We start from the raw sequence: 18,823 nt of genomic DNA, 5'->3' as shown, positions 1-18,823 counted from the left end.
CTACGTCTGTGAATAGGTCCAGTTTAGCCCCGGTGATTTTCATAGCAGCATCCAAACAGAAACCAGGCATGGAATAGTAGTGACAAATGTCAAGTCCATAGTCGGCTAAACATCCAGTTCTAAAGGTTTCAATAACATCGGTTAACAGCAACACATCTACTGTCACATACAATCTCATGAAGTCGCTCATGGATTGGCATTGAAATGTATACCATAATTGATGGGCAAATGCGTAGTCATCCTCACTTACACCCTGCTCAGTCAAGGAACTGTAGAATGCTTCCTTTGAAGGCAAGCATGTCTCATTTAACGTTTCCCATGAATCCATATGTTCATAGGGAAATGGAAGGTTTCGTGTTAACAAATCTACATGCTGAGGAAATTGCTCTTTCAAATATACAAAAGAATCCGCACCTTTTTTTAACAGATTTTGTGTCAGTGCATCCAAAGAACTTTGTAAAAATTTGTAGGAATCCAAAAACACTAAACTACGGTCCACCGTGAAGGACAAAATTGCTCAGTGGTATGAGGTATCACTGTGATCTCACGATCGCCAAACTGTTGTGCTACTTCTAACAAAAGATGCGCATCATAATGTTCTAGATTGTGAAACATCACAACCACCTTCTTGCTGAACTGAAAATTTAGGTTACATTTGTTATGCAAGACTTGACGGAACTTCCCCGACAAGTGGTCATGATCCAATACTCTGTCTGTTCCTAAGAGCTCTCCACACAACCCACAATGTTCTGTATTAGCTATGGCAATTTTATCTTGGTTAGTGAGTTGCATGGGTTTGACAGAATCAAACAGGTTCATGATGGCGTCATATTCTTTCAAAATGTTGTCAATGAAATGTTCTGCTGCGTTTTCACCTATATAGGTTTGAATGGGTTTGGAATATTGTTCATCGGTACACACCACCTTGTAGGCATAGCCGCAAGGGACGTGACGGTTTAAACGCGAAGAATCATCATCTTCAGCCACTAACAAGCTTTCAAAATCGGCTACAATCTAAAACTTGGCTCTTTCAGTTTTGCTTTGTGATCTTAAACCGAATTCATACACTGCTTCCTCTGGTTTAGGTAAAATGACTCTTTGTGCTTTCTTAAAACAATAGTCTTTGTGAGCTTCCAACCTTTCCTGAGATGAGTAAGGCCACAAGGCCACAAGCATTTTTCTACAAACAAAACACATGTTTGTGTTACCTTTTCTGTTTCTAACTAATCTGTTCAAGTTGTTAATGAGGCAATAATGTGTGTTGGGTATCTTGTCTACATCCATGGCTTCCTCGTGATCTTCTAACCCCAAGACTCCCTCAAAATCATCTGGTTGACTTTCTTGTGACAATAACAATAAATCTACGCACCTATTTTCCTCCACGTTCGACTGATTACTGATGTACATAGGGTACAAGGTACCATCTTCAAAACCGTACACATTGATGCTCAACTGGTTAAGCTGTTCAAAACGAGGAATGTGTTTCAATGTCATAGGAACAGAAAACCCTTCTAAATTGAGCCTATTCAAATAGGGGAGGTAATGTGTTTCTCTTTCCTTGTTTGATGAAGCTGGGTACAATTTGGCAAGAATGGAGAGAGCAAAACATAAATCATTGTCATTGTTTTGAATATTTAAAATACAGCGTGCATGTTTAGCCAGAGCTGGAGGAAGTGGAATGTAAGTACCACCGTTCAATGGAGTGAACTTCACCACAGTCAGTTTCAAAAGGACAATGTCAGAAACATTTAATCCTGAATGAACCCCTTCATAATCGTCTAGTGTTTGCAACATTTTGTTCATGGCGCCCAAATATTGTTCAATCAAATCACTCCCTTTCATGGCTATCTGCATGCTGCTTCTAAAGTAGGCTTCGTGATAATTTGAATGAGCATCTTCGCTTGGTTTCTCCATTTTAATGTGTAAACATAAAGTCCATTTAATTGACTTTTTCTCACCTATTTCTGATTCAAGGGTTGAAATGACATTACTCTGTTCTCGGACTAGAAATTCTAATGCGTCAGTAGACGTTTGTCCTTCAAAATCATACTCCCTCACGTCACCATGTAAAGCCTGACTAGAACATGGTTTGGAAACATCGTCTTTAGCCTTCGTCTGAGATGGGTGGGAAGTAGGTGCAGGTGAAGGTGAGACAGCCGGAGGGGAATCAGACGGCGGTACTGTCACTGTAGCCGTTTTAGCATTCTTAGCTTTGCCTTTCCCTTTCCCTACCATGTTATGGCTTGTTTTATTTCTGTGTAGTCTGAATGCTTTTGAGGTAGGAAAGGATTGGTGACATGTTTGACAAGTGAGACCAGTAGCTCTACTTGATGCACAGTGATGGTTTAGATAATCAGGTTCATTTTGAAAATGTTGAAAACAATGCAGACATTGACGACAATAGACCACTTTTTGCTGACAGGATTTACCATGCTGATTCAAATTATCTTTTCGGTTGAAAGTCTTCTGACAAAATTTACAAGAACATAAAGTGCCTACTCTACCACAATTTCTTTGGTGACGTAGTAAATTATGTTTAAGACCAAAGGTTTGCTGACAATGATCACAAGCAAACACCGGGCAGGTGCTGAAATTACTCATGGCTAACTACTGTTAGGCTAACAACAATGTGTGGAACCATTGGTTGTTCATCAATTACTAAGTTACACACTCGACGGCAAAGAAACCTGTAGAGAGAGGAAAAATTAATAAAAAGTCTCATAGCTCACTCTCAGCAAAACGCTCATTTATATTGGGAACAATGTTTGTCTTACTCTACTTATAAACGATCAAGGTAATACAGGAAGTTATAGAAACATTTGCAAATAATGAATAATATCGCATGCAACACGAGCTTATACTTAAAAAATGAACAGACAAAACTATTCAATAAAGTCAGTAAAAATGCTTACCGTTCTGTTGTATGCAAGAACGGATGAATCCTCGATGTGACAGAAGACAAGGCTAGGCTTTTCACGAATGTGTATGCTTGCCTGATGTCCTATGAGTGAATGATAGGACAGTCAGATCTTTTTATAGATGAAATATTTTTGCACTATCATGCTCCTTTCACTAAGCACTAGCGGTGTCTGTAATAGATAATGAGTTCTATGAAAGTGCCATATTATTGCAGTATCGTGAGAAATTCCTCTTTGTCAGGTTTCATTTGTCTACATTTTACATAAGATTCTAAAAAGATGGAGTGAGTCGGCACATTTTGTTGACTTTGGGGCTGGGTCGCAACGTGATACAGCATTGAATCGAAAAAAATGATCAATCGGACAGATTACTATGTAGCATGAATAGGTACCAGGATGTCTTTTGGTACATGGGTGTGTCAGGAATGAAGGTGGTGGTGAACACGTAGCGATCGGCTCTGTTCATAAATTTGTTTTACTAATATAACCGGTTATCTCCATAGACGTGGTAAATAAATTAACAGTGAAACTAATTCCACAATTTATGTTTGACTTAAAATAATGGTAGTATGAACAAAAACAAAATGATAAAATTTGTTTCGTCAATTCCTGATTTGATCTAAAATAGTTATGAAAATGGAATGGTATGTTCATAAAGAGAAATTTGATGGTTAGGAATAACCAATAAATAATCAAAGCCAAATGTTGCAGGTGAAATCAATAGAACAGGCATGACACTTATAGTCAGAGACCATATAATAGATTTATTATATGGTCTCTGTTATAATGCATGGGTATTTTTCGTCTTACATACTAAACCTACTGGTATTGCAAAATCCTGTCCGTGACATTTTGAACAGTACATTTTATTGAAATTCGTAGTAAAAGTCGTGATATTTGTTGTATAACGCTTATGCGTGTCCGACACTATGGCAAAAACGTGTGATACATTAGTTTATCGGTTAGTATAAAATGTGCGGGGTAGAGGTCGGTTTGTGATAACAGTTACTGCATAACGCCTGTTGTTTCGGCGAAAGGCTGAAGCAAACGATAAAACCGACCACGCGTGAGATGTCTTATGGTTTTTCACCAGTTGAACCCTGAGTGTGATTCCGCTGAGAGGATTTGTAAAACTACTCCACCCACTTCAATCGTGCTCCGAGGGCATCACAGTATTTGAACTGTATGTTTGTATAACTGCTACATGACGCCAAGAAACCTCACTGTGTGTGTAGCTAATAACTAATATGAAAACTGTTTGTGACTTAACGTGTTGAAATGTGTGGGAATGACACTTTCTCATGAATAGCGGACTTTTGGTGATTTATAGGGGAAAAACACCTGTTGATTTATTCCAATGGAAATATTGTACCAATCTAAAACTGTAATGTGAATGTGAAACCTGTCCTGAAAAGTGATGTGAAAATTGTGTTTAAAGACCGAATGTTCAGTGAAACTGGAAAGACTAACGCTGGAATTAGTTTTATATAAAAAAGAAAGCATCACTGATATGAAAACGGCAGGGTGTGTATGCAAACCCGTTTTTGTTCGAATTTTAGGTAAGTTTTATTCATTTATTTGTTTTACTTTGAGTAATATGTCTTACATGCGAGGACAAAATGTACCATCACACTTAAAGGTGTTGAGCTTTGCTATGATGCGATGTTATTTATGCATTACAATTCCATTTCATAGACCATGAACCGGAAATATTCGCTCGAACGCAACTGCTAATGCGTTATGAGGCCAAACCGAACGCGTTACTTCTCCTGTTTCTGCGTTTTGGCGATCAATTTCGAGAGCGTACGGGAACATTGATTCTCTGCGTATATGCTTCAGCGAGCATTTCAAGTTTTTTCAAAGCAACGTCTCGTTCATTCATTCATTCATTTATTTGAATACACATTCCAAACTCCATGAATGAGCGCGTTTCATGGAGTTAACCCTTTATCTCCTATCATAGATCTGAATAGTGACAGAAGATTACAAACATATACAAAAGGATTCATTTATAAGTTAACAAACTTGTTGGCATGTTTTTGTCACTAGTGAGAGCTGTGAAACACACGTGTATATAGAACGCTTACGATACTAATCGGATTGAACTGTTCAAGGGTTAATGTATAACTTGTCTGTTCACCATATATCGTTTTCAACGGTTTCAATTGATTCAGGATGCATGTGTGAAATGCTATCGTTAAATAGTTTGCATACTTTGCGTTAAAGAGCACTTTGTGGAATGCCAAGGTTAAATAGTTTGCCTAGTTTTAAGGGCGTTAAAAGGTGCACTTGTGGAATGCTATTGTATTTAGGATACATATGTGGAATGATATCGTTAAATAGTTTGACTCATTCCTCTGGAATGTCTATTGTTGTGCTCAGGAATGCTTTGTTCTCGAAGGGAGGAGTAATCCTGAATAGTTTAAGGATTTTAAGGAGTAATCCTGTGGAATGTCTATTGTTGTGCTCAGGAATGCTATTGTTGTGCTCTGGAATGCCTTTGTTCTCTTAGGAATGCTATTGTCTGTGCTGAACGGATTACTTTTCTCCTACTCATATTGTTGTAGATTATATTCTCTAACTGGTGCCCTCTAATTAGCACCTGCATCAAGGGATGGACCATTTAGGTGGTTTTTCATTGTGTAATCAAAAGCCATCAGACCATGAAATATTTAAGACTGTAGGTGAATTTGGATGTAGACAAGTAGAGGACAACTTGTTTGGGTTTGTGGCCAGAGACAGTGTGATTCACGACGCTTCTCGGTTCAATGAGCGTACCCTTCGCGGTACTTGCAAACTTGTAATGCAGGGTTATGACGGAAAGCCTCACTCAGAGGCTCTGACAAGTTACAAAGAAAACAGTCCTAGGGTTAACATGGACACCATATTTGGGCACATTTAGAAATATAAATAATGTTATTTACTTAGGTTGAATGATCTATTTCTGTATTATAATAGTAATTTATTACTCAGCCATTGAAGCTATCACTATTTAATAATAACATATGAAGTCAAAGTTTTGACGACACTATGCTAACTGTAATTCTTCAGCACATTCCGATAATAAAACAGTGTAAACTGCATACAACAATAAATAATAAACTTATGTAAATTAGCTCCAATGCCTTTTTCAATATAATAGTTACTACAACCAGAAGAAAGGAACTATATATGCATGGTATGAAGCAAGGAGCCGGATGGGGCCAACAGAAGAGTAAGATTAAGGCCTTGTTAATTGGTGAGTCTTAACTGCCTTGACTCACTCATCAATTAACAAGGAATTAAGTCTTGTGTCGAACAAAGAACAGTCATTTACCATCACCCACCAGTTAAAACTTGGAATTTGTTTTAAATCTCATAGTTCCTAAGTTGGAAATGTGTTGGAAACATCATTTTTCCAAGGCATTTAAAATGTCGCATTATTTTCAGTTATTTCATTACATTTGAAAATGTGGCTGTTACTCCGTTAATAATGATGCAAAATTAATAAATTAATTAATACATCTACACAAACAGGAGAATCTAAGAACTAAAATATGTATCGGACGGGGACATCCAAATCGCTATTACCTGCTTTTTGATGTAGTACACTGGCATATTTCCTTACAAATTGTGAAACTACCAAAAGGTATCCTCTTACATTGGGGAACTTTGTATTGGAATAGTTTGGCTCACTGTGAACAAAACATAGCGAAAATATACTGTCCGTATCCACAGCAAATTCTCTCCATGTGATCTGAGTTACATTGACTTAATGCAAACCATAGCCGAATTATGCCCTGTCGACGTTTGACGTCATTGAAGAAAATCGGTTTTTGACATTTATTGCAGGTCATTTTTTATTTTGTGAGTATGACGTTATGCATTAGCACATACATCCATTTCATATACACTTATGTCGTTCAGATGTCAAGCTGTATTTTCTTCGCGCACACTTTCCGTAAAGATGCCAAATTAAAAAAAAATCTTAGCAGAGTGCTTCACTGTTGCACGATAAAAAACGGAGAAATTTACTTTTTTTTCAACACACACACCAGTTTTGGACAGATTCTATCAGTGTCTATTTCTCAAATCCATGAGGTAGCCGCAGTTATATTTTTACCAACGGATAGGAAATTAAATATTCTACATTTCTGTGCAATTTTATAGCCGTACGCAGATCCAGTACCACGCGAGCGCAAATCTGTCACAACGTTCACTTTTCAAACCCTACGAAAATATGCACCTGAAAAAAAACTCGGCATCCAGTGGGTTAAATATTGTTGTTAATAGTTTTCCACGTAGTGTGCAGACTATTTGGAACTGACTGCATTCAGCGCTACAGGGCGACATGACCACCTCGTCATTCGCGCATCCATTTGAAATAGGCTGATTGTCTATTCGTTACACTTTACTTTTGTTTTCAAGTCATAAAGTGTTTTCTGCAAAAAACAACCACCTTTCATTCCCCTTTCCTCCACTGTCACGTACTGTTTAGGCATCCTGTCTGATCACGTGACTTGGATGAGCCAATCAACATCTGCTTCGAGTGGATCCGGCAAAGCTACCTCCTTGATCATCCATAAAACTTGCTCCTTTACCTTTACCTTCTGACGGCATAAACATGACTGCTAATATTCACATTAAAAGTTGCTTATTTTTTTAGTGCTTTTAACTTTTAGGAATATATTATGTTTTAAGTATAAATAAGTATATATAAATTACAATCCCGTTGAATGCGCAAATGACATATTACAACATGATCCTTATTCATATATTTTCCGGCGAACATTTTTGCATGATCTGTCTCGCTGGGAGAACATGAACTCCCCATTGTCCAGAACTAGTCGACCAAACCAATATCTCCCTCCCAAACAACCAGTTTATTTCCACACACATGCATATCACACCCCCTCCATATCAGTGGCCGTAACCCATCGTACTCCAAGCAGCCACACGGATAGAGTAATTTACAAGTTTAAATGAGCATGTGATGACTCTCATATAGGTGGGCACCCATGAAGAGCCACCTTCTCGTGGTGGGTGCTGGGTAATGCTAAGTGCTCTTCTCCCGTGTGGACGCGGGGCAGAATGTGTCCACAGCACCCCATTGCTTGTCGTAAGAGGCGACTAAATTGGGCAACCTGTTTGTCGTGGGTTGCGTCCCGTGTCGGTGGAGGACGGGAACCTGGTGGTTGAGGGCATTTGGGCTTTTAACTACTTTCTATTTGCCTAACACACCACTTTGGCCCTTACTTCACCTAGACGGGTGGTTGAATTGGCCCGAATTATTCATCGACTTTTCTGGTTTTGGAATGTATTTGAAGTTCTGAATTTTGCCTAGAGTCTTATGCCCAGAAGGCGGTGGCTCATGGGCCAATCTGGTGGATTAATTCTTTGTAATTCTTCTACTGGAGAATATCATCCGGGTATCCTTGGTGCTGCAAGCTGGAGGCCCGCTTGCTTTAGCATTGTCCTTGTGATACTCCGTGGTGGGTGGGGAGCTCGGATGATGAACCATATTACACTAACTATGGCGTATGAAACCCTAACCAAAAAAACAAAACGTCCACTTGATATTGACCCTGTTGATACTGACCATAGACCGTCTGCATCGATTGAATATTGGCCGCGTTTCGTTGTTATTGAGACTCCTGACAAGACACCGTTAAAGTTGAACCCCTTTGCTGTATCCAAGGGTATTCAAGGTGTTGCTGGAGAGGTGAAAAACATTAGACGCTTGCGTTCGGGTGCCCTGCTAGTCGAATGCGCAAAAAAAGCAACAAGCAACGAACCTGATGAACATGAAATCTTTCGTGGACATTCCGGTCACGGTCTCTGCTCACAAGACCTTGAATACTAGTAAAGGTATCATCAGAGATCGTGATCGATTGTTTGCTGATATGTCCGAAATTGACATAGGATCAGAAATGAAAGATCAAGGTGTGCTGTATGTGAAGCGCTCTTCAACCCGAAAAAACAATGAAACATTCCAAACTAATACCTATCTGTTTACTTTTTCATGTCCAAATGCTCCTAAATCAGTGAAGACAGGCTATTGTAACATACAAATTGCAAGTTGATACCTACATCCCCAACCCGCTCAGGTGTTTTAAATGCCAGAAATATGGACATGGCGTGAATACTTGCACATTGTCTGTTGTGTGTGCTCACTGTGGTGAGAAGACACACACAACAGAAGATTGTGACAGTGATTATAAAAAATGCACCAATTGCTCAGGCGACCATTCTTCATTTTCTAAGCAATGTCCTATTTGGAAAGAGCAAATGGAAATCAATAAAATCAAATTTACTCAAAATATCTCTTTTTCCGAGGCAAAAAAACTGGTAAAGACATCTGATCTTCCACAAACTTATGCTACAGTAGCAAAAACATCATCGGGATCTAAATCTAACACTACATCAACCACAGGCTGCCAAACTACCTTGACTTGGGTAAATTGCGATTCTCCACAGCTTTTGTACCCTGCTATATCATCACAGACTGAGGAATCACTTCCTAGTACCTCAAAGTCTTCTTCTGATCACAAATCATCATCTCAGTCAAACTCAAAGTCTCAATCCACAGCTGATAGTCAACAGACTGTGAAAAATAAATCGAAGCCAAAGCCTGATGCTTCAAAACAACAAAGTGGCAGAGCTCCAAAAGGGTCACAGAACAAAATTCAATTGTTCAATAAATACGGGTCTCTTGAAGACATGGACGTTTCTGAAAACGTCCATTCTAGGGCACATAGCTTGTCGCCCTCCAAAAGAGTGCGGGGTAGATCCCCAATAAATCCCCCCCAAACGATAGTTTATTCCAGTAATATAGTACAGTGGAACTGCAGAGGATTAAGGACTAATTTACATGAATTACAGCTATTAGTCCAAGATTTTATACCTTCAGCGATATGTCTCCAAGAGACATATTTAAAACTAGGGCTGGATATTGCCCTGATTTTCATATTGCGATATATTGCAATAATTTTAGAGATATTGCAATATATTGCGATATATTGACTAGGAGGTTTCTGCCCATATACATACATCATAAATTCATTATAGCTCTCTGTGTGTGGCATCAAGGTCTAAGTTACTGTTACACCATTCATTCAGGCGCCCTGTTCCCAGTGTGTATCGCTGTAAGCCAGTGGTTTACAGATAAATAACAAGATATGGAGACAACATGGAATGTTTAATTGAAGTATTGCAGTTTTGAGAACACAATAATAAAGGTAACAGAAATAAAATAAATATGTTTGGGCACTTTGGTTGTTTAATAGTCTCCAGACTGACCTAAATTTAGAAAAGTATAACATTTTGTAACAAATGATAACACTATGGAAACATAAAACTAGTTGAATCAAAGGCAAGTCTGCCACCAGTAATCTGTCAAAGTTGTCCACATTAGTGGAAATGCACCCATTACCACAAACGAAAATAAAGTTCAGTTGCACACTTTGCGAAATCGTTCCTCACACAAACTGTTCACTTCAAGTTCTTCTTCAGGAACAGAAGCATGTCCAGATTGTCGGGCTTCAGTGAAGCTCTGTTGGGTGTAATAATGTCTCCAGCTGTGGAAAATGCGCGTTCAGAGGGTACGCTTGTGGCTGGGACACAGAGCATCATTTTCACAAACACAGCTAAGATTGGAAACCTCAACTGATTTACTTTCCACCACCCCAAACTATCACTGCTGAGGGGAATCGGGCCGTCATTAAAGTACCTGTCAACATCACGTTTTGCCAAATCGAAAGGCGATTGGGCAGGTTCATCATCAACAATAAATACGTCACCAAGGATTCCCTCCAACAGACTAGGTTTACTGGTGAAACTGTTACCTTCAGAGTCTACTGCTTGTTTTGATGAAGTAGTGATGTCTGCGGAATCCTTACATTCAGGTTTCACATCAACAGGCACATTTTCCTCAATGTATGGGAGGTTAGGGAGAGAAGGGACAGATTCTGTGGGTTCAGTCTTTACAGTGAGTAGCTTGCGCTTTTCTGTAATCAGTCTGGCAGTCTCAGTCGTGACCTTTTTAAAAACATCATACTTTTCTTCATCACTGAGGAAAGGCAAATGTTTAAACCTTGGATCCACTGCTGATGCACAATACAGCAAATCTGCCTGTTGGACATATCTTGGCTGAAGGTCTGATGTCATGATCTCTTTCATTTCCTTGATGGTGGCACTATCTGCATCGTCAGGTCTCAGTGCAACAGTGAGAAGGTGATGTTTCAGAGGCATAATGACAGAGGCAGTTGGTGTACCTTCAGAGCAGAGAAGTGTTGTCATATCTTTCATTGGTTTTAAGAAATGGACAACCTCCTCTGCAAGACTGATTTCATTATCAGTTAGTGACGGTAAATCTCCCTTTGTCTTGGAAGTTTCCTTTGCCACAAGCGCAGTAATGATAGCTTCCCGCATTTCCAAAAATCTTGCCACCATGTCAAAGGCGCTGCTCCATCGTGTCACACAATCAATGATAAGGTCATGGTTTGGGAGAGCGAGAAGTACAGCCCTATCTCGCAGGACTTGATTTGCTGGTGGACTGCGATGAAGGAATCCAACAATTTTTCTCATCTTTCCTAGGATATGTGACACCTCTTTCACCTTGAGGGACTTTTGCACAGCGAGGTTGAGTGTATGTGCTAGACATGGTACATGGAGGTTGAACTTGCACAGGTTTACAGCCTTAGTTATGTTTGCTGCATTGTCTGTAGTGACGGGGAAAACCACCAGTAGTGTTGATCCGCCAATTCTCTACAGCACCTTGTAATTCATCAGCAATGTTCTGAGCTGCAACATGAAATATAGAATATCATATTAATTTTAATCCTTGATCAAATTAGACGAATTCAGTAATTTTTAGTAACATTCATGCAAACAAATGTATATTTAAAACTGGAATCTTAAAAAGTAAAATCAATATTGAACCACTTTCAGTTAATATTGATTACTGAATGGGTTTCTGAGCAATGTTTTAAGGGATTCGTTTGGATGGAATGGATTCATAAATAAATTTGCATAGATAATTCCTTATACAAATTTGTAAAATAGTTTGGATTTTTTTTTGACAGCTTGTAACATTCACTATCCCAATGTGCCACCATATTGATACGGCATTCAGTGATTTATCAAAAGAACAAATGCTTATTTAATATTTACACATTCAATTACCTGTGTGGCTTTCATTGAGGACACGTGTCTGAAGAACTAAGTTGACAATTTCCCAGTCCTTGTTGATATGGCATGAAGTGATAGTCAGGTAGCTATCTGTAGCACAACTCGTCCAGCCATCGGTTGTTAACGCAACCTATGTAATTATACAGAATGGTGGGTTTCAAAGAACAAAATCTGTGCAGAGTTACAGGCAGTAAGATTGATAATTCGTTTATTCAATGATAAATAAAAGAAAGATTCAGTCGAAAATTTTAATTGATCATTGAAAGATACTGTGATGTGGCTTCCATATGTACATGAATCTTCTCCCCAAATGTAATATTTTAATTATTTATGATTTTTTTTATGTCAGTGAAACAACACAACATTCAAGCAAGTTGAAGCAGTTAAGAATGACTCTACTACACAAACCACATACCTGTTCAGCTTCCTTCAGTTGTATCAGAATTTGTCTCTTTGTCTCTTCATACATCTGTGGAATGATTTTATTGGCAAACGTATACCGTGAGGGACAGCGGTATTTGACATCTAACTCAGACAGGAGTTCTCGAAATTCATGATCGTCTACAATCGAGTACGGCCGAAGTCCTCTTACGATGAAACGTGCTATCTTGTTTGTGATTGACATCGCTCTTTTTTCGAACACGTGCGTGATAGTCTGTTGTAAGCACTGTGGCGCACACTCGGTAAGCACTTCTGGCTCAAGTTTCACTTTCACTTTCCCCAAAGTGACAGTCTGAGACGACATAATCTGTTTCTTGTGGTGAATACGAATGTGGGAGCTCAGATTGCTTGTTCCCCCGCTGTATTTGACATTTACGTTACAGCTATTGCACACAGCTATGTTCTCTTCAAAATTACCATCAGAGATGCGTTTTTTGAGTCCGAAATATTTCCAAACATCACTTTTTCCACGCTTGTTAGGAATTACCTCGTATTCTCGAGGGGCATCCGCCATTTTGTTGCTAGGGAAATCAAGGGCAGATAATTCAAGGGGAGCTAACTCTGGATGACCCAATATATTGCAGAATTCGAACCAATATCGCGATATTCGTATCGTGGGACTCTATACCGGTATATACCGGTTTACCGGTAATATTGCACAGCCCTATTTAAAACAAACAGATACATTTAATTTTCGTCAGTTTAATACATATCATTGTTTTGCACCTCCGGGTGATCGGGCCACTGGCGGATCATCCATTCTAGTCAAACAAAACGTTATTCAAAGCCCTGTTTCACTTAATACCAATATGCAGGCTGTTGCAGTGAGAATTACGTTACATGTAGCGTTTACGCTATGCTCTCATTATATTTCTCCGTCTTCGACGTTTGCTAAAACTGATCTTCAAGCTCTATATGATCAGCTCCCGAAGCCCTGTATTATAATGGGAGATTTAAATGGGCACAACCCACTTTTGGGTAGTGTAACTACAAACATTAAAGGGAAATTGTTGGAGTACTTTTGTTCTGACAATGATTTATGTATTTATAATGATGGTTCCAACACATATTTACACCCTGGTACAGGGACCTATTCTGCTCTTGACTTGTCACTGACAACTTCCGAACTATTAAATGAATTCGAATGGTCAGTCCACGATGACCTCTGTGGAAGTGACCATTTTCCTACTATGTTAAAAGCTGTAACTCCATCCCATGTTCCTCCATCATCACGATGGAATTTTAAAAAGGCCAACTGGGCTCTATATGAATCTCTCTGTACTGGCAAACTTAATCCCGAACGTTTTATTACTGCTCCTGATGCTATTAAATGTTTTTCAGATGTACTCATTGACATTGCTGATGAGTGTATCCCAAAGTCTTCTGCAGTTCCACATATTCGAAAACCATGGTTCAACGATGAATGCAAACAGGCTAGAAAGGCAAGGAAAAAAGCAGAACATTATTTCCGTCGCCACCCTATGGTGCATAATTTAAATAGATTTAAAATTTTAAATGCTAAAGCACGGCGTACCTTTAAACAGAATAAACGCCAATCTTGGCAAAATTATGTATCTAAAATAAATTCTCGGACACCAATGTCCAAGGTATGGAATATGGTCCAGAAAATTAAAGGTAAAGGTACTAAATCTACTGTCCATCATCTTAAACATGGAGATCAATTGCTTACTGATAAATCAGATATTGCTAATAAACTAGGTGAAACCCTTGCTAAACACTCTTCCTCTTCCAATTATGTACCAAAATTCCAGCAATATCAAAAACAAGAAGAAAAGAAAACTATTAATTTCAATTCTGATAATGGGGAAGATTATAATGAAACGTTTTCTATTCATGAACTCCATACCGCTCTTGATCAAGCTCATGACACTGCTACTGGAGCTGATAACATACATTATCAATTCCTGAAGCACTTACCGGAATCCTGCCTAGAAACTCTTCTCAATATTTTTCATGATATTTGGACATAGGGTAACTTTCCTCCGTCATGGCGTGACGCCATAGTAGTACCAATACCTAACCCTGGACGTGATCATACGGATCCGTCCAATTATCGACCTATTTCACTAACTAGCTGTGTTTGCAAGACCATGGAACGCATGATAAATAATCGACTTGTTTGGTACTTGGAAACAAATAATCTTATCACAGATATACAGTGTGGTTTCCGTAAAAACAGAAGTACTGTCGATCACTTAGTGCGACTGGAATCATTTGTGAAAAACGCACTAATTAATAAACAACATGCTGTGTCTATCTTTTTTGATCTTGAAAAAGCATATGACACAACCTGGAAACATGGTATTTTAAGAGATTTACATGACTTTGGTTTGCGAGGTCGTTTGCCTCAATTTATTGTCAACATTTTAAATGACAGACAATTCCAGGTCCGTGTGGGTTCTACCCTGTCTGATCATTACAATCAGGATCAGGGTGTACCACAAGGCAGTATTTTGTCTGTTACACTTTTTAGCATCAAGATAAACAGTTTATCAAAGGTTTTAAACGATTCAATTGATGGATCACTTTTTGTGGATGATTTTAACATTTCATGTCGAGGTAAAAACATGCATACTATTGAACGGCAAATGCAGTTGTGTCTAAACAAAATAAATAAATGGTGTTTGGAAAACGGCTTTAAATTTTCAAAGTCTAAAACTAACTGTATACATTTCTGCCGTAAATACAAACCACATAAGGACCCTGAACTGTATCTAAACGGCACACCTATTAAAGTTGTTAAAGAGGCCAAGTTTCTGGGTCTTATATTTGACTCCCACTTGACGTTCTTGCCACATATTAAATCCCTTAAAGTTAAATGTTTGAAGGCACTCGACTTGTTAAAAGTTGTTTCCAAAATGGGGAGGCGATCAAACCACCCTACTTCACTTATACAGATCACTCATTCGCTCCAAACTTGACTATGGTTCCATTGTATATGGTGGAGCCTGTAAAAGCAGTCTCAAAATGTTAGATTCTATCCATCATCAAGGTCTAAGATTATGTCTTGGATCTTTTCGAACTTCTCCCGTTGACAGTCTCTATGTCGAGGCAGATGAGCCATCTCTCACTCAGCGACGTATAAAATTATCTTTACAATATGCTACAAAACTATACTCTAACAAATCTAACCCGGCATATAACTGTGTTTTCAATCCTCTCTACGAGGATTTATACAACAAAAAGTGTTCTCTTGTTCCACCTCTCGGACACAGAATTAAACCCTTTCTTTCTTCGGCCGGCATTGAGCTGGAAACCATAGCTCCTTGCCGTCTTCTTTCGTCTCCTCCTTGGCAATTGGTTAGGCCACAAGTTGACCTAACATTAACATCATTTAAAAAATCAGAAACAAATGACTTCCAATATAAACAAGAATATCATCAATTAAAACATAAATATAGCAATTACAAACCCTTATTTACAGATGGATCCAAGGACGGTGGCGCAGTGGCTTGTGCCACTGTCATTGGATCAAGAACAATATCTTCTAGAATTCCAGAAAACAGTTCTATTTTTACTGCAGAAGCAAACGCCATATTAACAGCTCTTAAATATATTCAAAGACACCCTAAACGTAAACAATATATAATCTATTCAGACTCTCTTTCTTGCCTTCAGGCGATTAAAAATATTTCTTGTAAACATCCACTTTTAATTGAAATTATTGAATTGTATAATACTCTTGCTACTGGCCAATACGACATGGTATTCTGTTGGTTACCCAGCCATGTAGGCATTTCCGGTAACGCAATGGCTGATCTTGCTGCTAAGGCAGCACTCAACAAATGTATGACACCACTTCTTATTCCTTACACTGATTACAAAGCTAGCATTAGAACTTACATCCGTGATCTGATGCAGAAGAAGTGGGACACCCAAGTAGGTATAAATAAATTACATGAAATAAAACCGTATATTGGTTACACCTACTTGGGTTGTCAGTCCAGATTTGAAGAGGTCATTTTAAGACGATGTCGTATTGGCCATACACGATATACTCATGAATACCTTTTGAAAGGTGAGGATCCTCCATTTTGTATCCCTTGTGATGAGAGAGTCACGGTCAAGCATATTCTGCTTGACTGTGTCGAATTCTCCATCACAAGGGATAAATGTTTTAATGTCAAAACTGTAAAGGATCTTTTTACTAACATTAATTCTCATTTAATTATAGGTTTTTTAAAAGAAATTGATTTTTTGGTAGAAATTTGAATAACGTGTTCTGTAAATAGATGTATTTTAATTATTGGTTGTTTAGATTTGTAAGTAGAATTGTTAGTGGCTGTACCCTCAAAGGGGGTTGAAGTATCGTAAAATTATTGTCCTCCTGAGAGGGTACGTAAGTCCTTAAACAGTCAAAGTCAATTCTAAATTTCCAGGTTTTTAATCGTAGAATACGTGTCTTTTTATTGTATGGCTAGATTTCACAAATTGCTGACGACTGAGGGAATGATGTAAATCCAGCTAGGGTCCATGCAGGTAGCAAACGTACTGTAAGTCCCCATGGTCCCTAGTATGGTGATCTACCTTCAGTTGTTAGCAATCTATAGCCCATTTTTACATTGTATTGTCCTGTATAGATAAATTGTTTTAGGTATAGTTACTAGTTTTATATTCTACTCTGTGATATCCTAGTTGTTTTACTGTCCTTCGCTGACAGGTTTTATGACAGACATATATTTCATTTTAGCATTAAATGTTCTCGTCACGATATGGCTGAGATATTGCCTATGTGACGTTAAATATTAACTCACTCACTCACTCATATAGGTGAAACCTCCCGTCCCGTTTCCCGTTGACACCCGCATAAAACAACGTACAACCTGAACAGCTAAGCGAGCGAAACTGAAATATTTACGACACGTATATAGCCATGACATAAATAGTCGTGTGGTAGGTACAAGTGAATTGCCGTAGCATGGGCAGTTAGAATTCTCCGAGAATGGCTGTCGCACGTGGGTGTCACCAGTTTGGGGAAACCACGTTCACCTATGAACATCGACTGAACAGGATATTGTTGAGCACCTGGCTGTATAAAAACATTGCGTGCACGTCGGAATTGAGTAGAGGATTACTTCGTCAGGCACTACATTGTTTACGTTGTCACAGAGTATGAAGACTTGATCTTGTGGATATTTTGTTGTTGGATTGTTGCTGGATTGCGGTATTCTGGCCTGATTTTTACCTGATTGTTTATGGATTCTTGCTGCATTGTTGCCAATGCGTTGATGACTGTTTCTCGGTGAAGCTGTGAATATCAGCAACATTTTATGTGTTAATTTTGTATTAGCTGCGCGCGCACAGGATCCACAGGCTGCAGCAACAGGCCATGTCTGGAGTGGAAGATGAGGATGTGGAGTCTAAGGAAGCAGCGCAAGACGTTCACAACGACGGTGACAAATCGGAGACAGCTTTGCGTTACACTCTCACAAAACCACCACCGGTTATATTCACCATCGGCGCTGCATTGCAGGTAATGAAGCATACACGTTATCTTACCTCACACGCCAAAAAAAAAAAAAAAAAAAAAAAAAAAATTGGCTGGGCCAATCAGTATGCCCCGCCTACAACAGAGTAACTTTTTCTATATTACCCGCTGGAAATGCCGAACTGTGGGAATTTGTTTGGTACTCGGTGATAGGGCTGCAGCCTAACTCTGGTACTCCTCATTATTAGTGGTTAATGAGTTAAATCGTCATAATGGGTTCGATTCCCCACATGGGTACAATGTGAGAAGCCCATTTCTGGGGTTTCCCGCCTTGACACTGTTGAAATATTGCTAAAACTGTGTAAAACCATGCTCACTCGCTCGTTCGTTTGATTAAAAGCATCCATTATCTTGTATTGACAGCATGCGTTTATGTGCGTTCCCTCATTTCTGGTTGGGAGTTCCCTGGCTGCTGATGTCGTGGGTGCTGAACATGACAGTGTTATCAGAGGCAAGCTCTTCTCAACCACACTGTTTATATCAGGTGTGTGTACGCTGCTTCAGACGGCTGTAGGTGCCAGGTGAGTTGTCTTCTTGTGGCTTGGTTTTGAAACGTGCATTTTTCTGCGGGATTGTTTGTCGTTTAACAAGCTGCTCGCAGAAATGTCGCGCTCATGAGTGAGTGAGTGAGTTAAGTTTTACGCCGCACTCCATTCCAGTTATATGGCGGTGATCAATAAATAACCAAGTTTGCACCAGATAGTTCAGTGATTAACAGCACGAGTATCGATCGACGCAATTGGGATACGATGATATGTGTGAACCACGTCAGTAGCGGACGTGACAC

General features: G+C 39.0%; 2 protein-coding genes across 2 annotated transcripts in view; one reads left to right on the top strand and one right to left on the bottom strand.

Moving 5' to 3' along the window:
• Window positions 1-10,388: 10,388 nt before the first annotated feature.
• LOC137259554 (E3 SUMO-protein ligase ZBED1-like) lies at window positions 10,389-13,041 on the bottom strand. The gene is made up of 3 exons (XM_067797182.1): window positions 12,502-13,041; window positions 10,742-11,663; window positions 10,389-10,510 (listed from the first exon to the last, which is right to left on the bottom strand). The coding sequence occupies exons 1-3, from the start codon at window positions 13,039-13,041 to the stop codon at window positions 10,389-10,391; spliced, it is 1,584 nt and encodes a 527-aa protein (XP_067653283.1).
• A 4,836-nt stretch (window positions 13,042-17,877) lies between these two features.
• The window catches only part of LOC137259775 (solute carrier family 23 member 1-like), a 14,916-nt gene continuing 13,970 nt past the window's right edge, over window positions 17,878-18,823 (top strand). The window contains exons 1-2 of the mRNA XM_067797389.1: window positions 17,878-18,021; window positions 18,400-18,557. Of these exons, the coding sequence (XP_067653490.1) occupies window positions 17,878-18,021; window positions 18,400-18,557 (302 nt within the window). The remainder of the gene's footprint in view (window positions 18,022-18,399; window positions 18,558-18,823) is intronic.

The sequence above is a fragment of the Haliotis asinina genome, chromosome 13 (genome assembly GCF_037392515.1).
Source record: "Haliotis asinina isolate JCU_RB_2024 chromosome 13, JCU_Hal_asi_v2, whole genome shotgun sequence".
In the NCBI taxonomy this organism is placed as follows: domain Eukaryota; kingdom Metazoa; phylum Mollusca; class Gastropoda; order Lepetellida; family Haliotidae; genus Haliotis; species Haliotis asinina.
The sequence above is the reverse complement of the archived record's forward strand: the minus strand, read 5'-3'. Positions and strand labels throughout refer to the sequence as shown.

What these genes read in the sequence shown, in the direction of transcription:
- LOC137259554 (XM_067797182.1), bottom strand. Translation starts at nt 13,041, where the DNA reads ATGGCGGATGCCCCTCGAGAATACGAGGTAATTCCTAACAAGCGTGGA. An exon ending in AACTGAAGGAAGCTGAACAG is followed by an intron (nt 11,664 to 12,501) that starts GTATGTGGTTTG and finishes AAGGTGCTGTAG; the next exon opens with AGAATTGGCGGATCAACACT. An exon ending in ACAAGCAGTAGACTCTGAAG is followed by an intron (nt 10,511 to 10,741) that starts GTAACAGTTTCA and finishes TCTGTGTCCCAG; the next exon opens with CCACAAGCGTACCCTCTGAA.